This window comes from Macrotis lagotis, chromosome 1 (assembly GCF_037893015.1).
Source record: "Macrotis lagotis isolate mMagLag1 chromosome 1, bilby.v1.9.chrom.fasta, whole genome shotgun sequence".
Classification (NCBI taxonomy): domain Eukaryota; kingdom Metazoa; phylum Chordata; class Mammalia; order Peramelemorphia; family Peramelidae; genus Macrotis; species Macrotis lagotis.
In genome coordinates this window covers 354811898-354836126 of record NC_133658.1, presented here as the reverse complement: position 1 = coordinate 354836126, position 24229 = coordinate 354811898, and the positions used below count along the sequence as shown (strand labels likewise).

The following is a 24229-nucleotide window of genomic DNA, read 5'->3' as shown; positions in this document are numbered from 1 at the left end:
CTCCCCCGGGGCCCCTCTTTCCCTCCTTTTCCCCTCTCCTCCCTTCCCCGCTCTTGCAGCCTCTCCCCTCGCTCCGCCGCCTTTATGACCCGCTGGCCCCGGGGCCCGCCGAGAGGGGATGGCGCGCCGGACTCGCGGGTAAGTCGCGGGGGGACTTGGGACGCCCCCGGCCCCCCGGGAACAAATGATGGGGGGGGCGGTCGTGGGCTCCCGGGGACACTTAAGCTGGGGGGCTCTGCCCGGCTTGCTTAGTGGGCCGGCGTCCCCCGGGCGCTGCTTCTCCCGCGCCCGGGGGCCCAGGCCCCTGCAGCCCCCGCTGCCCCCGCTGCCCTTGGCTGCTTGGGCCAGGCCGGCTCTCCGGGTTCACCTTCTGTGTAATGGGTGGGAGTAGGGAGGGCAGCGCCGCGGCCCGGGGGGGGGGGCCCGGGGGGCCGGGGGGCCGGGGGGCCGGGAGGGCCGGGGGCCCAGGGGCCCGGGGGCCGGGGCCCGGCCCCGCAGGACTGGGCTGCAGGGCCAGACTGGCGGGCGGCAGAATCGGGGGGCATCGACCCGATCCGCGCTTTGGGACCCCTTCCCAGAACGCACAGGACAAACTTGTCAGGACCAGAAAAGAAACCCCAAACAGTAAAACCTTAAAAACAAAAAGGGGCGGCTAGGTGGCGCAGTGCATAGAGCACCGACCCCGGAGTCCGGAGGATCTGAGTTCAAATTCGGCGGACTCAGACAATAATGACCTAGCTATGGGGCCTGAGACAAGCCACTTTAACCCCGTTGCCTTGCAAAAAATCTAAAAAATTAAAAAAAAATTAGAGTAGTTTTTTTTCTTTACTTTAACCACAGTTCTTAGGGAACAAACATCCCACTTGTAAATTGCTGCTGGCCTACAAATGCTCTCTCTCTCTTTTAAACTGTTTTTGCACCTGCATCTGGGGTCACAGTGAGGAGCATGAGGCTCTGTCCCTATGCCTGTCAGCCGCTGGTGCCCTGAGGTCCAGCTTGCTCGGTGTGCGAGAGCTATTGTCCAAATTAATTAATTGGGACTCTAGGTGCAATTTTTTTTTCTGAAAGAAACAATGTTAAAAAGTGGTTATGTTCTAATTTCAGCTACATTACAGGTGAATTTGACTTTTTCTGGGTGGATAACCCACCTTTTAAATTCTAAAAAATTAAAAATTTAACATTTTTTTCTGATAGAAAACATTCTGAGGGCAGACGGGTCCTGGACTGGGTTTGATTTGTCTTGGACATTTAGATTTTGCTTCAAGAAAATTATCCTTAAAGAGATATCTGGTCTGGGTTTTTTTTTTAAACTTTTTTATGTCCTAGACCCCTTTGATAATTGGGGAACCCTTCTTAGAAGCCTGCTTTTGATGAATAAAGTAAAATGCATAGAATCACAAAGGAAATTCATTTAGATAATTATAAAAAAAATTTTTTATTAACTTCACAGACCCTAACTTAAGAACCTTGGGATAATAAAAAGAAGAAAAAGTTTCAATCAATTGGTCATTTACCCAAAAGTCTTATAATTTGAAAATCATTTATTCAGAATACATTTTGAAAAATATCAAAGACTAGTAAATAAATTCTTTATAACTGATTGGCCTGATCCCTGTCAAATATTTTAATGAGGAGAAAAGCTATAATCTGCCTTAATGAAGTTTTACTTTTTGAATGTATGAATTTATCATTTTTTAGCATTGAGGATCAAGATGAGTTGCACTGTCAGGACACAGATTCCGATGTACAGGAACAGAGGGAAAATAAATGTAAGGTCAAGTGGACTCATCAAGAGGTAGGTGACATAGACAGGTACCTACCTTGGTAGGTACCCCTTTGGTTTGAGAGAGGGACTCTGCTAGGAAGATCAGAAGGGAGGGTTAAAAAAGGAAAGGGAAAGAGAAAGATGTATACAAGGACTGATCTGACTATCTAGACCACAGGTAAAAAACCATTTTTCTGTCAAGGGCCATTTGAATATTTATTATGGATAGAGCACCGGCCCTGGAGTCAGGAGTACCTGAGTTCAAATCTGGCCTCAGACATGTGTGGCCTTGGGCAAGCCACTTAACCCCATTTGCCTCACAAAAACCTAAAAAGCAAAAAAACAAAATATATATTTAATTCATTCACCCCTAAAAGGAATTTTCAATCCTGACTTATGGTCGCCTTGGCAATGAATGGCACAGCAATGTCAGGCCAAAGTTTCCCCACCCCTGATCTAGACAGTTCATGCCTTTTCATAATGGTCTAAGCTGGTGTAGGTAAAAGAAAAAATTACAGGTAGAAATTAACTTCAACATTGTTATTGTTGTTGAATTGAGAGTTTGGCCTGTGTTAGACTCTCCTTCAATGATGCCCTTTCTATAGGTAAAATTAGTAAGAAAAGTTTTCATCTGGTTTCCTACAGAACATGACCTACAGAGGATTGATGATTTCCTTAATAGAGTAATAGCGCCTGGTTTGTTGGGTCATATTAATTGGGTTGTCATCCCAACCTGGGCAGAACATTCCAACTGTACTTTGTGAACCTGTGTTTAATTCAGTTTAGCAAGATTTCATTAAATTTCTACTTCCCATGAGGGCTCTCCTGGGTATAGGTGGGATGCAGACACTAGGACAGCAGCCCCTGCCCTTGAGATACTTACATTCAATTATGGGGGAGGGGGATGTAACTAGAACACAAACAAGTAAATATACAAGTTCTATCCAAATAAAACTTACATCATTCTAAAAGTAGAAACTGCTAATAATTTGAAATGAGATATCTGAAAAAGCTGGTAAAAAGCTGGCCCCTGAGCTGTGCTGTGGAAGAGGGTAAGGGAGATGAGATGGAGAGGTTTGCTGTCATGGCCAAGCTGCTGAAGAACACCACAGTTCTTGGACTGGCAATATGTAAGACCCCAAAGGAACAGCTAAATTGTCATATACAAAGATTCTTGATGCTCTTGAGCTTATGCCTTTAAATGCAGCATATAGAAAGTTCACAGAGGAGCAGTTAGGTAGCATGGTGGATAGAGCATCAGTCCTGGAGTCAGGAGGGCCTGAGTTCAAATCCAACCTCAAATACTTAATAATTACTTAGCTGTGTGACCTTGGGCAAGTCACTTAACCCCATTGCCTTGCAAAAACCAAAAAGAGAAGAAAAGAAAGTTCGCAGAACAGATTACAAATGAAAGACTGGTTTTTGGTGAAAGAGGAAGCATCTTCAGAAGCTGGAACATAAGCTTCAGGGTGACCAGCTAGAAGAGGTGATTGTTCAGGCTGAAAATGAGATATATCACTGGGAAGAAGAATGTTGGCTTGGAACTCTGGAAAACTTTAATGGAAGAACCACCTACCAAGTGGCAGTGGCCATTATAAATCAGTGTTAAATATCTGTGATGTTTAATTTAAAAAAAAAATTCATTAAGGGGGGAAGCCAGGTGGCACAGTAGATAGAATACCAGCCTTGGAATCAGGAGAACTAGAGGTCTGGCCTTAATAATTGCCTAGCTGTGTAATCCTGGGCACGCCACTTAACCTCATTGCCCTTAAATAAATAAAATTTTTAAAAATTCATTAAGCCTCTGTTTAAGTACTATTAAAATATTTTTTGAATCATTGGAATTTTATTAACAGGAAAACTGAAAAAAGATAGCTAGAGATATAAAGTAGTGAAGGATTAATAAATGATAGAGATGAACCTTGATCATTTTAATCTGAAAAGCATTTATTCATAAAATACATTACTTTAAATTCCCTTAAAGAAAATGTTTGTATTATCATTGGAAAATCTAATCATAACCTTAAAAAATAAATCTTCAATCCAGTAATAAAGAAAGCAAGAAAGGCACAAGAAATAATCAGAAATTGAAGTATAGTCTGGATAGAGCAATAGAGCATATGGAAGACTTCTTTAGTATTTTTTTAAAATTTAGTTTAAAAGTTTATGCTAAGTTATGTTAATATCTAGGAAAGAACTGAACAAGGTGATATGCTTGAATTTTAATTAAATACTTTTAAAATGATAAGTCTGTTGTATGCTAAGTTCCTGAATAGTCAGGATTCTAAAACATAGTAATTCAGTGTTTTTAATATAATATGCATTTTTCCACACTTTGAAAATAATATATTTTCAAATTGAGGTTGACCTTCTTGACTTTGAGTGTTTGTGTGTGTGTGTGTGTGTGTGTGTGTGTGTGTGTGTGTGTGTAAAATGAAAAAAAATCTAAATTTAATATATGCAGTTTGGTCTTATGTATATTAAACAGAAATGTTTATTGCAAAAAAAAAATGAGATGAGAGCCATTTCGGGTATGATAGGAGATCACTTCCTCAGGGCCATGAAGATGGGAGAATGCAATTTCATGGGTGGGGAGCATCAAGCAAGGCAGTTTGATTGGAATGGAATTGAAGTATATGAGGACAAGGGGAGTGAAAATCCATCTTGAGCAATGAACCATTATTCGGAGAATTCTGAATTCATGTGAGCTGATACCTTATCTGGTCCTTTTAGGATGAACAGCTGAAGGCACTCGTGAGGCAGTATGGGCAGCAGGACTGGAAGTTCCTTGCAAGTCACTTTCCTGTAAGTATGGAGGCTTCGTGAGTGATAGTGGGTATAGTACTCAGTATGTACAGTTTTGGTTTTTTGTTTGTTTTTCTCAGAGAAGAGGACATCATAGAATGTGAGAGCTGGAAGGGAGCCTCAAGATCATCTAGTCTGTCCTTCATTTGCAGTAGGGGGAAACTAGGTAGGGAGGTGGATTGATTTGTTCAAGGTCATATAGGACTAGAATTAGCAGAGTGGAGGTCTTTTGACTTTTTTAATAGCATGTTGGAGCTTCTTTCCAAATAGCACGAGATTATTTTTTATGATTTTCCTCCTAACTACCAAAAGTGAGGTATCCTCAATCCAGACATCTTGAAATAGTATTTTCAGTACAATTTTTGACATTGGTTTAAAAAAAAATTCCTTTATATTATATGTACAGTTTTAATTATACTTGCAAATAACTTAATATAACAGGATACATCATGGCTAGTTGTTTTTAATGAATGTCTATATCCTTTAGGAGTAGTTTAAGGATAGATGACAAAAGGGGCAGAATAATGGAGGGATAAGATCGTGGAAGAGACCAGAAAGGATGGAATCAAGGCTGTTATTAGGGGCATGCACCTTAACAAAATGAAAAGGGCAGTCTCTTCTGATAGGAGAGATGGAGATATAATGTTTTTCCAGCTCTAAATCTTATTTTCCTGTCCAGATGAAGGTGTGCCATAATCTTTTTACCCTCTGTTTTGTTTAGACTTTGTGTGAAGTATTAATAGGAATTATTAAATAAATGGAAATTATTATTATTAAAGGAAGAGATATTGATAAACTGGCTTCTAGATAGTACATTAGATAGTGTCAGGCCTGGAGACTGAAAGACCTGAGTACAAATCCAGCCTTAGATACTAGCTGTGTGACTCTGGGCAAGTCATTCAACCTCCATCTGCCTCAGTTTCCTCATCTTTAAAATGGAGATATTAACACCTACCTCCCAGGATTGTTGTGAGGATCAAATGAAATAAAAATTGTAAAATACTTAGCATAGGGTCTGTTGCATAGTAAACATTATATATAAATGTTAGCTATCTTCATCATTGTCATCATTATTATTTTTGTTATTATTTTAGTACATTGAGCTAGGTGACACAGTAGATAAAAGTGTCAGACCTGGAGTCAGTAAGACCAGAGTTCAAATGTAGCCTCAGACACTTAACTAGCTGTCACTTAACTGCTATCTCCCTCAGTTTCCTCATCTGTAAAATGGAGACAATAATAGCACCTACTACTCAGGGTTGTTGTGATTCTCAAATGAGATAACGGTAGTGTGTATCTGATGTGTAGAGTTAAATAAATTTTAGCTATGATGATGATGTTGTGATTCTCAAATGAGATAACGGTAGTGTGTATCTGATGTGTAGAGTTAAGTAAATTTTAGCTATGATGATGATGATGATGATGATGATGATGATGAAGAAGATGAAGTTCAGATAAGCATTACCAGGCTATGTAAAGAATGGTTGAACAAACTGGGAAGAAAAAAAGGCATGCTAGGAGAACAGTCTTTGGTTCTCTAAAGGTGTATCATGTGGACTGGGGGAATCATACCTGGTTTTGTGTGGCCTCAGAGGCCAGAGCAGAGTTTAAAGGGAACCTGAGAAGGTTCTGGAGCAGGGCCAGGACAGTCAGACTTGTACTTGGAGGATGGAAGGGAGAGCAGAGAGAGATAGGAAGCTGCTGTAAGTGGTGGAGTTCTGCAGGGCTTGGGCAAGGGGAATCCATGACACTTTACTCCCGCATGGTGGGGAGTTGGGGTTGACCTAGGCTGGTGAACTTTAAATTGTTTTCCAGTTTGGGGGGGAGGGAAGAATGTGAATTTTCACTGATTTATCCACCCCCTCTTACCTGATCATCTCTTTGCAAAGCATTAGGAAGATGGTTGGCTAGGCAGAGTGACCTGTGACCTTGCCTTTGTGAATAGAAAAGTCTTCATTTGTTCCCTAAATAACTGAGCTGGCCTCAGTTGAGTCTTTTATGATTGTTCTGCTGTTTACTTGTGGGTGGAGGATACAGAAAGGCAGATTTGGGCTCAGTGTAAGTAGCCTTTTCTGCGTTATTATTTTTGTTTTATTTTTGCAAAGCAGTGGGTTAAGTGACTTGCCTAAGGTCACAGTTAAGTGTCTGAGTTTGGATTTGAACTCAAGTCCTCCTGACTCCAGGTTCAGTGCTTTATCCACCACGCCACCTAGGTGCCCCTTCTGCATTATTGTTAATGGGATGACCAGAGAGGTGGAGAGGCTCTGTATCTCTGGGTGACCTTTTTGTTGGGATGTTATGAAAGACTTAAATTAGATAAGCTTCTCTGACTCTGAGATTTCTGGTTTCTTTCTTCTCCCATCCCAGAATCGCAGTGATCAACAGTGCCAGTATCGTTGGTTGAGGGTTTTGAATCCAGATCTCGTCAAGGGACCTTGGACAAAAGAAGAAGATCAAAAGGTAAGGTCCTGGAATGTCCTGGTGAAGGAAATGGCAAATCACATCAATATCTTTGCCAAGAAAACCCCAAAAGGAGTCATGAAGAGTCAACAGGACTGAACAGTAACAATGATCCAACCCTCCTCATTTTAGAGCTGAGGAAACTTGAAATCCTGGAAGGTTAACTTGTTAAGGTCACACAGGTCTTAAGGATCAGAGGTAGGATTTGAACCCATGTCCTTTGACTTAGAGTCAGTGCTTTTTCCAGTGTATTGCCCTGACACATCAAAATGAACTTGACTTAGTTTGCATGATCTTCTCAGGTTTTTCATACAATTTGCCCACCTCTTCACCTCTATATTAGATGTGGGTAATGAAACAATTTTTGGTGCTTTTTTTTCCTCCCCTGACCATGGGCAAATCACTTAACCCCTCTGCCTCACATTTCCTCAACTGTAAAATGGGAATAACAGCCTGCCTTCCAAGGTTTTTTTGGGGGGGGGCCTCCAAATGAGATGATATTTGTAAAGTGTAGTGGGGATTAATAAATATTCATGTCCTGGCTTCCCTTTCTTTTCACTAGCTCTTTTTAGCACAGTTCCTGATGCAAAAGCAGGCACATAATAAATGCTTGTTAATTGATTGAGTGTTCTGCTGATTGAGGGAGATGACCACGAGCCTCATGAAATGATAGTTTCTGTTGTCTTGGGACAGAGGATGCAGTCGACTCTGGCAGCTCCTTTGTCTCTTCTAGGAGAACCTAGTACAATGCAAGCATAGCTATTAAGTTATTACTAATTCATATTTAGAGTATGTCATATCACTGTTGTTAGTCCCTTAAAATCTATGGATACCTCATCCTAGCAGTGACCCACCAATAGTTTTCTGAGTCTCCTGTAAGTATTGTTAAGTAAGAATTAATGGTTCTGTCAAATTAGAAACATTTAGATCCAATCTGTCATTTGAGAATTAGCTTATCTAAATAGAAAGAAGCTCATTATTAGGTGACTGGACCACCAGGAGGTGGATGAAGAATTATGTTCAATCATAGAAATACTTGAAGACTATCTAGTTGTTGCAGAGGTTCTTAACCTGGGGTCTCTGAACTTGGTTTTTAAAGAGTATCCAGATAATTGTATTTCAATGATAGTGGTTGCCTTTGTAGTTCTTTGTACTTTATTTTAGGCATTTAAAAACTCCTGAGAAAGGGTTCCTGGGCTTCCTCAAACTGCCAAAAGGGTCCATGACCCAAAAAAAGGTTAAGAACTTCTCATCTACTAAGACATAGAAAAGGTCTGCCGTTTATCTTGATGGATGGTGGATGGAGCACTCATAGTGATGAAATCAGGGCTCCTTGTAGTGAAGTTGGCCTAAGTATGAGCTCTTAATATTTGCTCTCTGCATATTGAATCCTCAGTTGAATATAGTTGAATATTCTTCAAGGCAGGGGCTAGTTTTCATTTTTATTTATTATTGTCGCTAGGGCCTTGCTCAGTAGTGGGTGCTTACTTAATAAATACTTATTAAATTGAATTATTTTGTTGATTTCCCCCTATTTCCACAAGGTCATTGAATTGGTGAAGAAATATGGCACCAAACAATGGACATTGATTGCCAAGCACCTGAAAGGGCGCCTGGGGAAGCAGTGCAGAGAGCGCTGGCACAATCACCTGAACCCAGAGGTGAAGAAGTCATGTTGGACAGAGGAAGAGGACCGTATCATCTGTGAAGCTCATAAAGTCCTGGGCAACCGCTGGGCTGAAATCGCCAAACTCCTCCCTGGAAGGTAGGGCCGGGGCGGTCAGCCTTTCCAAAATTCCATGTCAAGTCTTCATTCACCTGAGGTGGTCAGAAAGTATGAATGAGGAGCAGGAAGGGCTCATTTCGTAAGCAGAAGCCAGGTTGGAGATGACAGGCAGCTAAGAATGGGGCTCCCTATAGGCACAGACAGAAAGGAGGGTGGGTAGGCAATGACGCCAGAATCCCTTCTGCCAATCTCCGGGTTATCCAATTAAGTTCCTTCCCCTCTCTGGACCTTAACTTCCTCATCTATAAAAATCAAAGGCATTGGGCTAAAAGATCCTTCCAGGTCAAGCGTTTTTTGTGATTTTTTTTTAGGGTGAGCACCATGGGGTACACCATGATGTACCATCATCCTTGTAGATGAATCCCTGCAAAAATCAACTTTGATTTTAATATCCTTCATTCTTCTTGCTCTAAATTAGAATTGGCTGTTGCCCCATGCTGTCATCCTTCTTTCTGCCCCACCAGAAGATGTGGCCTTTAGGGGATAGGGGAACCATAGTTTCAAGGTTAAGCTGTAATTTGAAAAGTTTCCTTAGGGGGAAGATAGTCTTCCCTAGTGAATAGTACAGAAGATGGATGGGAGGCAGAGCATGACTTCTAGAGATCATGGAAAAGAGTGAGAAGAGTCAAACCTCAGCTGCTATACCCACCACATTAATTATGAGATAGTGAAAAGAACTGAACTTTTCCTTAACCACTTTCTGAATAACTGGACATATTTCTAAAACCTCTTTGGGTTTCAGTTTCTTTATCTCTTAAATTGGAATGGGAATAATATATATTTTACCAGGTAGTTTTAAAAAAATTTTTTTTTATTGATTTATGGTGCCCACATAATTTTTTCCATATCATCCTCATTTCTCCTCCTTTATGATAGATTTTATTTTAAAAAAAGAATAAGAGGGGGAAGCTAGGTGATGCAGTGGATAGAGGACTGGCCCTGGAGTCAGGAGGACCTGAGTTCAAATTTGGATTCAGAGACTTAATAATGCCTAACTGTGTGACCTTGGGCAAGTCACTTAATCCCATTGCCTTAAATAATTTTTTTTTAAATTAAAAAAATAAGAAGAGGGAAGAACCTAGCAAAGCCAGTTGATACACTGAAAAAAGTCTGACATTATAAGCCATATTTAAAAAAAAATTTATTTAAAACATTGGGGTAAGGGGCGGCTAGGTGGCGTAGTGGATAAAGCACCAGCCCTGGAGTCAGGAGTACCTGGGTTCAAATCCTGTCTCAGAAACTTAATAATTACCTGGCTGTGTGGCCTTGGACAAGCCACTTAACCCCGTTTGCCTTGCAAAAAGCTAAAAAAAAAAAATCAATAAAACAGTGGGCGATTTTTTTACGTATCTGAGGCTGGATTTGAAGTCAGGTCCTCCTGACTCCAGAGCTGGTATTCCTCCACTGTGCCACCTAGCTGCCCTATAGACCATATTTTACATTTGTGTTTCTCCCCCTTTGCTTCAAAGAATTGTCAGGGATGAAAGAAGTATCTCCTCTTGTATTAGGAACTGTACTTATTCTTTATAATTTTGTAACATTCTTTTTTTTAATGGTTGTTCTTCCCACTTGAATTATTTATTCATGCTGTTTTCCTAATTCTGTTAGCTTTGCTTTGCCCTGGTTCACATGTCTTCCCACATTTCCTCTGTATCATACTTCTTAAATAGCAGTATACCCAAGTAACACTTTTGTTTAGCCTTTCCCCAGTCATTGGGCATGTTCTTTGTTCCAGTTCTTTGCTGCTCTAAATATTTTGGCATATAGGAAGCACAGGGACAGATATGAGGGTCAGAGAATGTAAAGCATTTTTCACCCAAAGGAAATGTTAGCTATTATTATTACCATTAAAGTGATGATACCTGCTTTATATAGTGAGAGAGATAATAATAGCTTACTTGGCTGTAACACTTGCCGCTTACATTAAATAAAATGTACTCCCTGGGAGTTGCTTATACCAATTAACTTAAAGGTCTGGTCTAGGGAAAAATTGTGTTTGTATGCTGGGTTTGCAAAGACAAAAACTCAGCTGGCCCCCTCTTCGGTGAGCTGCCAGATGAGCTCTTGTCATGTAATTGGTAGAAGGAGCTTTGATCAGGACTTCCTTCATCAGTGCAGATTGCCCTTTGCTGTGAATCTTATGAAACTGGAGTTTCCTGGGGCTCTTGGGGTCAGTGACTTGCCCCAGGTCACAAAGTTAGTCTGGGGCATGCAGGACTTGAGTCCTTAGATTCCCATGCCATGTTTCCTGGCATACATTAACCAGTTTAATGCTTGTTGGTTGAATCTTTGTCATTAAAGTAAATAGTAGCTCCTGTTTCTATAGTGCTTTGGGGTTTATAAAGCATTTTTTCTCACAGCCAACTGGCCTTTTAAATTCACAGTCCTCCAATACTTAAAGGACAAGGGGAGGGGTGGTTAGGTGGTGCAGTGGATAAAGTACCGGCCCTGGAGTCAGGAGTACCTGAGTGCAAATCCAGCCTCAGACACTTAATAATGACCTAGCTGTGTGGCCTTGGGCAAGCCACTTAACCCCATTTGCCTTGCAAAAACCTTTAAAAAAAAAAAAAAGGACTAGGGAGAATTAAACTTCCTCAGGCCATGGGCAGGGGAAGAAGACCTGTTCTTCACATAATTAGTTTAGACCCAGAACAAACACTTACATCTAGGAGCCAACTGAAGGGCCTGCTCTGGGATAGGAAGTGGAATTTTGTTTTCCCCCCATTTTAACCTGTCTACCACAGATGTGATATTCTCTCCTTCCTTGAAGGGAAAGAATTGTGTAACCTTTCAGTCAGAGAGTTTAAGCTTCCATAAGACAACTCTTTGTTCTCTGAGTAAACTAAAGATACTCCGGCCTTGGTTTTTTCCTCTGGTGTGTGGCCTGGAAACTATATTCTTATATCCTTTTCCTAGAGTCCACCTTTTCACCAGGCTCACTTTCTGTTTGTTCATCTATGGGCTTCTCATGGAATTAGATGTGATTTCAAAACTGTATTCTTGAACATGGAAGAAGGGGAAGGGCCAAGGGCCGGGATATTCCAGTTCCCTTACTTTGTTGGTTGCCTCCCTCCAGTTTATCAATATCCCTCCTAAAATTTGGCCTCTCAAATGGGAGATCTAGAGAAGGCCTTGGCGTTGCAGAAGACAGCTGAGGTAACACCATACTCCTAGAAACTAGTTCTCTGTAAAAAGCCTATAATGCTTTCTAAACTGGCTGAATTGTAACAGTTGGTTCATTGGGCTTACAGTTTCCATGTTTTCTCCCCCTATACTGTTCTATTAAGTTCCCTTTTTGTAAAGTTGTAACTTTATGAAATAATTTCATTACCCAAACCCAGAAGTAGGGATTTGAAAGGGTGAGAAATTCAAGGAAGCCTTCCCCAGCCCTTAATTCTTGTGTCTTCACTCTGTTTGTTATTTCCTATTTATCCTGTATATCACTTGCTTTGCTTGTATTTGTTTGCATTAGATTGTAAGTTCCTTGAGAGCAGGGACTATCTTTTGTCTCTTTATATGGTAAGTGGCACATAGTAGGGACTTAATAAATGTTTGATTCATTAGGATAGTTTCTAGTTATTTTGAAATGGAATAATGATAATATCTCACATAGTATTTTAAAATTTGTAATTCGCTTTACATGTGTTAGTTATTTTGTTTGATCTTCAAAACAAGCTTTGGAGATCTAAATCATTAGTAACATCATCATCATCATCATCATCATCATCATTATTATTATTATTATTATTACCCATTTTACACATGTACAAACTATGACTTGGAAAGATTGAGTAACTTGCCCATTGTTACACAGGAAGGAAATATCAGGTAGAATTGTAACCTAAGTCTTACTTCAAGTCTAATTTTCTTTTTGCTGTGCTATACTGCCTCATGGTGTGGGTGGGTAAGAAACAAAAAAATCCCTCTGATTTTCTTAGGGCCAGGAAGAGAAAATATTTGCAATCTTCATGCTAGAAATATAATACAGTAATTCCTTATATCCACAAGAAGAATTCAAAGGAAGTAGACTTACTATGGATGAGAAACAGATCATTCTCTTTTTTAAAAAATAAGTTTTAGGAGCAGCTAGGTGGCTCAGTGGATAGAACACTAACTCTGGAGTCACTTGACCCCATTGTCTTGCAAAAAAAAATGAAAAAGAAATAAAAATTTTACTGATGTTTTTTGATTTTTTTATATTATATAATTTTCTCCAGTATCCCTCCCCTTGTTTACCCATATAACAAAAAGAACTTGTTAAAGATTTTTAAAAATCAATACAACTTGAAAAAGTCTAAAACGTGTACAATTGTTGTGGATTTCTCACCTCTGCAAAGGGATGGGATGGGAGTGTCTTCTCAAAAGCTCTTTGGAAGAAGATTTGATCTTTGTAATTTTCCAACCTTGACTTTTGGCATGCTTCTTTCCATTTACAGTATTATCATCTTAATATGCATTATTTTCTTGGCTCTGCTTACTTCACTTTACATCCCAGGCTTTTCTGTATTTATTAATCACATTGGTCATTTTTTGATTATTTTAGACATGTCCAGTTTTTCATGGCCTCATTTTTTATTTTTTATTTTTCTTGACAAAGACACTAGAATGGTTTGCCATTTTCTTCTCTTGTTCACTTTATAGATCAACTGAAGCAATCAGGTGTAACTGACTTGCCCAGGGTCACACAACTAACTGTCTGTGATGTCATAAGTGTCTGAGGCCAAATTTAAATTCAGGAAGATGAGTTTTCCTCATTCTAGGCCTGGAATTCTCTTGGTTTTTTTTATTGTTGTTTGTTTTTCTTTGTTTTGTTTTTTAATTTTTTTCTATTTAAGGCAGTGGGGTTAAGTGACTTGCCCAAGATCTCACAGCTAGGCAATTATTAAGTGTCTAAGGTTGGATTTGAACTCAGGTCCTCCTGACTCCAGGGCTGGTGCTCTATCCACTGCGCTACCTAGCTGCTCCCCCAAACTCTCTTGTGCCACTTAGCTATTTTATATAGCGTGATAATATTGCATTATTGTTTATATATCACAATTTGTTCCTCTGTTCCCTAATTGATTGTCATCTATTTTGTTTCTAATTCTTTGCTATCTCAAAAAATGATGCAATAAATCAGTCTATGTGCTGACTTTTTTCTTATTAATGATCTCCTTGGAGTATACCGTAGTTCCCCATATTTAAGATGCACACTTTTCCCAAAAATTTGTGTCAAAAACTGGGAGCATCTTATACAGTCGTTGTAGATTTTTTTACTTGCATTTCCTATTTTTTTGCGCTTGTTGTCTTTGAGATCATTGTTTCACATTTGTTACCAATATATTAGGTTATGCTTTGCCACATTCTGCCCAAGAAGTGGCTCAGAAAAGATTTTCATATAGTGCTGAATTCATGTTCAAAGTGATCCAGTTTGCAAAAGTGAATGGAGGGGCGGCTAGGTGGTACAGTGGATAGAGCACCAACCCTGGAGTCAGGACTATCTGAGTTCAAATCTAGCCTCAGACACTTAATAATTACCTAGCTCTGTGGCCTTGGGCAAGCCACTTAACCCCATTTGCCTTACAAAAAAAAAAAAAGTGAAGGGAAATCCTGATGCTGAACATGAGTTTGGTCCTCCTTCAACTGAGAAAACAATCCAAGACTGTCTATGGGAAGAAAAAACCCTACTGAAAATGCCATGGCAGAAGAAGACCATACAGGCGAGTCAGCAAAATAACCTGATTTAGAGAGGGAATTGAAGGTATGAATTGAAGAGCAAAGGGCTATTGGAATTCCAGTGTCCACAAATACGGTTCAGTATGAGGCAAGAATTGTTGATGAAAAAGAAGTGACTGATTTTCAAAGAGGACACAGTTGGTGCTTCAGGTTCATGAAACGGGGTGGACTAAGCATGCATCCACTCACCACACTTGCCCATGGAGGACTTGTGGTCAACCACAGACCACAGCACAGGCAGGAGAGCAGGCAGAGCCTCTCCTAAGACAGTGATGAGGAGTTGCATGAATTTTATGATGAATAACGAATTCAATAACCTTATTTAATACTTTTTTTTTCTAATTTCGGGCCCCAAAATTTAGTTTCATTTTATACGTGTCTAGAAGTGGAATCTCTTGATCAAAGTGTATGAACATTTTAGTCAATTCCAGATTGCTTTCCAAAGTGGTTCTACTTATTTATAGTTCCACCAAGAATGTACTAGTTTGCCTATCTTCTCACATTCTCCTCCAACATCCATTATTCCCATCTTTTGCTGACTTTCCCCATTTGCAGGTATGAGGTAAAGCCTTGGGGTTGTTTTGATTTGCAGTTCTCTTACTATTAGTGATTTCATATGGTTAATAGTGTATTCTTTAGGGAACTTTTTATTCATTGCCTTAGACCCTTATCTATTTGGGAAATAGCTTTTGATCTTTAAATCTGCTGATTGTTTCTATATCTTGAATACCAGACCTTTATCTGAGATAGTTGATATAAAGATTTTTTTTCCATTTGGCCTCTTCCCTTCTCCAGTATCCATCCTTCTTATCCTTATCTCCAGTATCCCTTTTCTCCTACCTCCCCCTGAAGAATAGGTGTATTGGTTTCATTTGTGCTGAAGTTTTTCTGTTTCTTATCATCAAAGCTAATCTATTTTACCTTCTGTAATTGCCTCTATTCCTTGTTTGGCTATGAATATATAGTTGTGACAGATATAATTTGCTTCTCTTCCAACATTGTTGCTGTATGATCTTTTATATAAATCCATTTGGGAAGTTTTGTAAAATAGGACATAAGTTTAGATCTAAGCCTAATTCTTCCAGACTGCTTTTTTTTGTTTGTTTGTTTTTTTTTAGATTTTTTGGTAAGGCAAATGGGGTTAAGTGGCTTGCCCAAGACCTCACAGCCAGATAATTATTAAATATTTGAGACCAGATTTGAACCCAGGTACTCCTGACTCCAGGGCTGCTGGTGCTTTATTCACTGTGCCACCCAGCCACCTCTCAGACTGCTTTTTTAGTTTTCCCAGCAGTTTTTATCAGAAAGGTAGTTCTTTCCCAAATAATTTGTGTTTTCTAGTATATCAAAAACTTGAATTATTAAGAATGTTGTTTCTAATTCTTCCTTGTCTAGTCTGTTCCGGTACTATCAGGTGGTTTTGATGATTATTATTATATGATGAGGTTTGGAAGTGCTGTTCTCTTTTCACGTCTTCCTCCTTATATTTTTTTACCTTTACATTTTATTTTTCAAGTGAATTATATTAAGTTTTGTTAATACCAAGTTCTGATAAATAATTTAGTAAGAATTTAATATAATTATTGATTATGAATAAATTTAATGATAAAATAATGATGATAGTGTCATTTACTGTATTGGCACAAACCAGTGATGATTACTGAATATTTCTCCTACTGTTGGGTTTTTTATTTCTTTAAGGTGTACTTTATAATCAATAATTTGCAAGTTATTTTTTGTGCCTTGGTAGGTTACTTCTTGAATTGTGTAGTTATTTGGAATGGAACTTCTATTGTTCCCTTTTGAATATAAAAATGTTTTGAGATTTTATTTTGTAGTTTGCAACTTTGCCAAAGCTATTACCTCATTTTCTTTGCTAAGTAAACCATCATATGATCAGCAAATAGAAATAATTCTAGTTTTTATCTTACTTTAATTTCTCTCATCTTACTGTTTTTACTAAGATTTCCTAAACTATACCAAATAATAGTGGATAAAGTTGGTATTCTTACTTGACTCTTGTATTTACTGGAAAATGTTCTAGTGTATCTCCATTACATGTGATGTTTGTTTTTGTTTTTGGATAGATATTTTTTATTAAGGTCCTTATATTCTTGTAATTTTTAGGGTATTGGGTTCCCCCCATAAATGAATGTAGAACTTTAGTAATGTCCTTGCCAAGTACTTGGGGTTACAAAAAGAGGCAAAAACCAATCTCCATTCTTAAGAAGCTCACAATCTGATATGTCAACTTGCAAACAAATAAATACCAACAAGCTATATTTAGGATAAATGAAAAATAATTAACTTAGGGAAAACAATGGAAGTAGGAAGTGTTGGAGAAGTCTCCCTGTAAAAAATGGGATTTGTCAGAAGTTTTTTCTTCTTCAATTACCTTTTGAGATAATCATGTTTGGGATATTCTTGTTTTTAATATTTTTTATGTTTATTGTTATCCTAATGTTGAACTATCCTAGCATCCCTGGTATACAAGCAACTTACTCGTGATCAGTGATTTCTTAGATGAATCACTATAGCCTGTTTCAGGTAATTTTATTTAAGAATTTTGAATCATTATTCACTAATCTTGGCCTGTAGTTCTCCTATGTTTTATCCTTTTTATATATTAGGACTATATTTTTCTTTTTTTGAGGGGTATGGGCAGTCAATTAAGTGACTTGCCCCAGGATCACAGGGGCCAGATTTGAATCAGACCTTCCTTCTCCAGTCCATGCACTATACACACTATCACCTAGCTGCCTCTACATTTTCTTATAAAAGGAACCTGGTAGTGGGCTTTCTTTCTCAGTTTTTGGGATGAATTTGTGTGTGGGTACCAATTGTCCTTTGATAGGATGCTCCAGTGGGAATCCATCAGAAGCAGGTAGTTCCTTATGATTGTGGGTATCCCACATTAATACTCAGGGTTCTCTATAACTTTGTGCTATAATAAGAATGGTCACAACCATACTCTAAAAAGTCAACAAATCTCTTTGACAGGACTGACAATGCGGTGAAGAACCACTGGAACTCTACTATCAAACGGAAGGTGGACACTGGAAGCTTTTTGAGTGAAACGAAGGACCCTAAGTCTGTGTACCTGTTGGTGGAATTGGAGGAGAGGGAGGATCAGAGCATCCATTCAGCAGAGAGCCAGGTAAGTCTGCTAGACGTCCCCCCCCCTTTTTTTTTCCAAGGCAGTGGGGTTGTATCTTGCCCAAGTTCACATAGCTCATATCAGGTATCTGAAGCCAGATTTGAGCTTAGGTTCTCCTGACTCCAGGGCCAGTGATCAGAGTGCAGTCTATTTTCTTAGAAAGATCCAAAGCTAATCTGATAGAATGGAATCCCCCTGAGAATGGATGCTATTGTCTTTGTAACCACAATGCTTAGCACTGGACTTGACAGAACAGACATTCAGGAAATACTTGTTGGGTATTTCAGGTCATTTCTTCTCTCTAACCTTTATTTCCCCCTGGTAAAATGAGTTAGTTGGATTAGAGGATGCCAGAAGAATGTTTGATCCTGAAATCTTCTGATTGGTTAGTCAAACAGACGATGTTTATCGATGCCTTTCTACTTCTGTATCCTTTTCTAGATGCTGGAGCAATATTAAAAGTGACTAAGATGGTAAAGATCCTCTGCCTGCAAGGATCCTCCAACCTAGTAGAGTAGTTAAGATATAAAGTATAAAGTAGGAAGTAGATGTACAAGAGGAGAATAAAGTGTTTTGAGATCAGATAAGGGGAGATCAGTTTCAGCAGGGAGGGTAGAATCAGGAATCAAATGCTGATAGCATTTGAACTAGACCTTGAAATTCTAGTTGGGGGTCAGCAATGTGAGGTGAAGAGGATTTTAAAGACTGGAGGATGGGAAAGGATGGGATAGGCTTGATCCATAGTTGTCCAGGAGGGGGCCTTCAGTACCAGGCCAGTATGATATTTAAGCACAGCCCTGGGGAGCCATTGAAGGGGTTGGTCAATGGAGAGATAGTATTATACCTATTAGTATTATACCTATTCATAAGAAAGACCAATCTGGACTGCTGTTCTCATAAGAAAATTTTAGGCCTTTTCTTTTTTGAAATTTACAAACTTATTATTCACAGAAGCATTCAAATAAATGATCATCTTGAAACCCATAAACTCCTAATTGCTTGCAATTTTTGTGGCTGGGTATGATGGTGCATACTTATGATCTCTTTACTGGGTAGACTGAAGTTGGAAGTTCTTTTGAGCTTGGTGGTCCTGGACTGCTGTGTGACTAGAGCCAATTAATTAGGTATCCATCCTTGTGTATAGCACCAATATGGTGAGCCCCCAGGAGTGGGGGGGGGGGGGATCACTGGGCTTCCTAAGGAAGATCAAACCAATCTGCACAAGAAATGGAGCATGTCAAAGCTTCTCTGCTATTCAGGAGTGTGATCAGACCCATGGGGGGGCTTCTGCACTCCCAACCTGGTTGAGATAGGATCTCAAAAAGTAAAAATGAAAGAAAGGAAAGGGAAGGGAAAATACTTTTATTCATTTGAACAAGGTAGAAAGAAGTGGCCTATTTGTTGTCCTGTCTCTCTGTTCATTTTTTTTAATTTCTGGATTTTGTTGCTACTATTTTTTATTTTTCCATGGGACAGTTTAGATCTTTGTGTAATCTTGATTCCCCTCTCTTCCCTAATTATTGTCTTAAACAGAAGAACCTTACCACTGATTGGTCCACTGGAGTCATGGAAGTGGAAGAAGAAGTCAGTGAGGAGGAGGTAGCAGCTGCATCAGGTATTCAGGCCCCAGCCACCTCTGTGGAGCAGCAGGAGGGGTCTCATGAAGAGCCAGCCAAAGACCTGATCCCTGATCCCATGGAGGAGATTCCTAAGGAACTGAAGTCTGAGGATTCCCCAGTTGAAGTTGGCTCCCCATATAAGTGGGTGGTGGAGGCTGCTAACTTCTTGTGTCCAGCTACAATGCCAAACTTGACAGATGCCCTGGATCTGATAGAATCGGTAATGATAATTTCTTAAAATTAAATAACAGGAACTTATGGCTTTGTGTACCCTGGTTTTTCAAAATTTTTATTTGTATGTTTGAATATGTGGTTTTGTCTGTGATTTCTAAGCTTAGCATTTTTTTTAAATGATTCCTCTCATTTATATTGGGCTTTTGAGTTTATGCAATACATCATTGCTCTCATCTCATTTTGTTCTCAGATCAGCCTTTGAAGGAGACAGGGTGGAGATTTTAGCATCATTTTTAGATGAAAAAACTGAGGTTCAGAGAGACTTGAACTAACTTGCCCAAGGTCCTATAAGCATTAATTGATAGAACAGAGAACCAAAGGCTCTCTTGACTTCCATTGTTTCTTGATTAAAGAAGTAATTGAGGGGGGGAAAAAAGTGTTAGATTGTGAGCAGGGAATTTTTCCTTTAAAAAAATTTGTCATATGAAATGTTTCTCTGTGAAAGGAGAAAGGGACACTGGGAGAAAACTGGGTGATATAAAAACAAAAATCATTATTAAAAATTATTTTTTTTTAAGAAAAGAAGTGACTTTGGGGGTTTCAGTTGATTGTATATTAGACAATATGAGTCAACAGTGTGGCAAGACTGCCAAAGTTTAATTTGATTCTAAGCTGCATTAATAGATATATAATGTCTAGTTCAAATGAGAATCCCACTGTTCTGTCCTAGTCAGTATCTATTCTAAGAAAGTCAGTCATTGTCTGGTCTTTTCTAACAAGTTTTCCAAGTTTACTTGCCTTTTCTGGTGCTGTCCGGGTAGATGACTTTCCGTTTAATGCTCAAGGAAGTGATTTACTGCTGACTTGGAAGCCTTGGGGGTCAGTCCAAGGGGATTTAGACCTAAGAGATTAGCTTTAAGAGATAACTAATCTGTAACCCTTCCTACCAATCTAAAATTTCTTGAACCAGATTGGTTTTGGAGCACTATTAAGGCTTCTTGATTCTGCTGCTGATTGACACAAAACCTTTTTTTTCCCAACCTTGAAAATGGGCAACCTGGTTTCCCCTTCTTAGGTGTACCCAGTGTTTCTCTTTGCAATTCTTCCTTTAACTTGGACCCCCAATTAACTCATAATGCATCTCAGAACTTCAACAACGATCTACCAGTTTTGCTCTTCTCAGCATCAAGGACTATGGGTATGCAGCACTGTGGCTGCATGTGGCTTCTTTTACAGAGAATTTGAGTTAGAAGAGACCTAAAAGGCCTTTTGGTTCCATTCATTCCTAAAAAATTCATCTCCTGCATTTCTGACAAGTGATCATCCAATGTTTGTTTGAGGATCTCTGGTGAGAGGCAATCCATAGCACTTTGGTGCAGCTTTAATCGATTTTTTTGTTTTAAAAATATTTTATTGATTCTTTTTGTCATATCCTAGCAATTTCATACATACTCCTCCTCCATTGAATCTTTGTGACAAAACCAATTAAATAAAAACATTCAGAATTGTCACCACATCTAAATGTATACAACAGGTTTTTTTTTTTTTTTTTGTCTAAGGATGAGGTAGGTTTCACTATCTATTGCTTAGAAGCTTTTTTCCCCTTCCATTTACTCAATGATAGTTTCATTTAAATTGTCAGAGTGTACATGGTGATCTTGGTTCAGTTTGTTTCACTCTGCATCTGTTTATACAAACCTTTGTACATTTCTATGATTTTTGTCCTGTTCCTCATTTCCTTCCATTAAGTAATAGTCTATTAAAAAACTATCATTTTTTCAGTTGTCTTCCATTGGATGGGTACTCACTTTGTTGTTACCAGTACTTTGCTGCCTCAGAGATTGCTGTTATGAATGTTTTGTTCATACATATTGGACCTTTGTTTCTGTCTGCCCTCCTTGGGGTATAGCCCTAGTAGTGGAATCTCTGGGTAAAAGGATATGGTCACTTTTTCTGGTTGTTCCTAATTGTATCCAGAACAGTTGATTTTCACTTCCAAGGTTTACCAACAATGTATGTAGTGTTCCTTCAACACTTAGCATTTGTGTCTTCTTTGCTAATTTATCAGGTGTAAGTTAGAACCTCAGACTTACCTGTGTTTGCGTTTTCTTGCTATTAGTGATTTTAATGTTTTGATTTGGTCATTTTTAGTTTGAGGTTCTTTTGAAAATCCAATCCTCTCAGATAATGTCTCTTGGCATTTATAATTTATTATATTTTATATACATTTGTGTCTAGTCCCTATATATTTTGGATATCAATCACAATCAATGCAAATATATTTCTCACTCATTCAGAGGCTTTTTAATTATATGTAGTCACAATTGTCTTTTATTTTTTTTTGATCTCTCCCATTCCTTGTTCAATTAAGAATTTTCCCTACATCCTTAGTTGTGAAAAATACCTGAACTCTTAAAGTTCTTTTTGATTGTGCAGACTTTTATATTCAGTTTACCTTATCTATTTTAGGCAGTCAATGCATACCTGTCCATATTTTATTGCTCTTGTCCATGATCCTCCTCAAAGTTCTTGATATCTTAAGGGTTTATGTTAAGACCATCTACCAATACAACTCTATGATGACATCTATTATTCCTATTTTTTTCTTTTTTTAAGTTCTCATGTTTTGTTTGGTGCATTCTTTTCACAGCCACCATATTCCTTTCCATTTCCTTCTATGTGAGGCTCATTTTCCAGAGACAATAAAGTGTTTGTATTTTAAAAATAGACTTTTTTGTTATAGGAAGTGTTGGGGTTAGTAAAAATGCTTTGCTGTTCTCTGCAAGCAGTCCAATCCACTTTTCTCCTTTTCAATTATTGGTCCAATTAATTATCCATTTGTATTATATGTCCCAGATTGGACAAGCTCAATAGGGTGTGTCCAATTTGGGAATCAGGGCAATGGATATACTTCATCTATTTGTTCCTTCCTGTGCTGATGGACCAGTTAAACTCCTTTGAGTTATAATAGAGCATTTCAGGAGTGTCTTGAAGCTTGATACAATCAATGCAATGTAATACATAAGTGTATCTTGAGGAATTTAATCATCTGTAGGGAATGAATCCTTGGCCTGGATCCTGTGCTGAATCTCCTGTCAAAATCATATATGCTTTTGGCAAACTTGTGCCTCCTTATTTTATCCTTTGCCTGATAATTATTATAATTATTAACTTTAATTTAACTTTATTAGCTTTAATAATCCAGTTATAAAAAAATCTGCTGAGTTGACTTTTTTTTAATTTTTAAGTTATTTATATATTTTGAGTTTTACAATTTTCCCCTAATCTCTCCCCCCCCCCCCGAAGGCAGTCTGTTAGCCTTTACATTGTTTCCATGGTATGCATTGATCTAAGGTGAATGTGATGAGAGAAATCATATCCTTAAGGAAGAAAAGTATAAGAGATAGCAAAATTATATAATAAGATAATTTTTTTTAAATTAAAGGTAATAATTTTTAGTCTTTGTTCAAACTCCACAATTCTTTCTCTGAATAAAGATGGTATGCCCCATTGCAGATACCCTCAAATTGTGCCTGATTGTTGCACTGATGGAATGAGCAAGTCCATTAAGGTTGATCATCACCCCTATGTTGCTGTAAGGTGTACACTGTTCTTCTGGTTCTGCTCATCTCACTCAGCATCAGTTCATCCAGGCTTCCCTGAATTCCCATCCCTCCTGGTTTCTAATAGAACAGTAGTGTTCCATCACATTATATAGCCCGCAGTTTATTAAGCCATTTCCCAATTGGTGGACATTCATTCAATTTCCAATTCTTTTGCCCTTTTCCATAATCTCTTCAGAGTATAAAGGCTTTTTTTAAATTGACAAAAAGTAAACACAATGGAATCTTACATTCTCTACATATTGCACTCAGTGGCGAAATGATAAAGACTTGGGCCAGTGTTGAATACTGATTGAGAAAGCCTTATTAACTCTCATTGAGGGTGTCCTTAATTTGTGGAGAAATAGTTCTCTTTTTCTTAAATTCTGTCATTCATAAAACTCACTTTTTTAACTTCATGAATTTTCTTCACTTGTAAAATCAAACTTTTAATATTCCTTTTTTAAAATTTTGTGTTCCAAATTCTCTCCCTTCATTTCCTCTCCATTTCCTGAGGCAGTTAAGCAATTTGATATAGGTTATGCATGTGCAATCATGCAAAACATATTTCCATATTACTCATGTTGTGAAAGAAAGTACAGACCAGAAAAACCCAAGAATAATAAAGAAAGTAAAAAGAAATTTGCTTTGATCTGCATTCAGACTTTATCAATTCTTCCTCTGAAGGTGGCTAGCATTTTTCATCATGAGTCCTTTGGAATTGTTTTGGATCATTGTATTGTCGAGAAGAACCATGTCATTGATGGTTGATCATTATATAATGTATAACATTTATTTTTAAAATTTTGAGTTCTAAATTCTTTCCCTTCCTTCATCCCCTCTACTCATTGAGAAGGCAAGCAATACATTTCTTAATAAAGATTTTGTAGATGGAGAATAGGAGTAAAGTTGGTGGTTTTGGTGTTCGTTTACTTTTTTTTGGCCACCAAGGCTCAGATTTTCTGTGCTTTTGGTATCTTCCCTTCCTTTATGACTTTCCAGCAAAAATATGTCTTTTATATGTACCTGATTCTTTCTGATTTTTTTCCTGTTTTTGCTCTTTTTAATCCCATTTTTATTTCTTCTAAAGTACCTTAGGGACTGAGATGTTAGGGACCAGATGTGGTAGTTCCACTTGCTGGAGAA

General features: G+C 38.4%; 1 protein-coding gene across 3 annotated transcripts in view; it reads left to right on the top strand.

Annotated features, from left to right (window-relative positions):
* Positions 1 to 24229, top strand: part of MYBL2 (MYB proto-oncogene like 2) — a 58035-nt gene continuing 33806 nt past the window's right edge. For 2 of the 3 annotated variants that reach the window (XR_012473701.1, XM_074211999.1), the window contains exons 1-6: positions 603 to 1795; positions 4499 to 4570; positions 6938 to 7030; positions 8575 to 8795; positions 17532 to 17688; positions 19222 to 19527. Coding sequence is in view for 2 of the 3 variants with exons in the window: in XM_074211999.1 (XP_074068100.1) it covers positions 1628 to 1795; positions 4499 to 4570; positions 6938 to 7030; positions 8575 to 8795; positions 17532 to 17688; positions 19222 to 19527 (1017 nt within the window). In the remaining variant the exon portion in view is untranslated. Of the gene's footprint in view, positions 139 to 602; positions 1796 to 4498; positions 4571 to 6937; positions 7031 to 8574; positions 8796 to 17531; positions 17689 to 19221; positions 19528 to 24229 lie in introns of those variants that run through there. The other variant, XM_074212000.1, reaches the window with a different exon arrangement.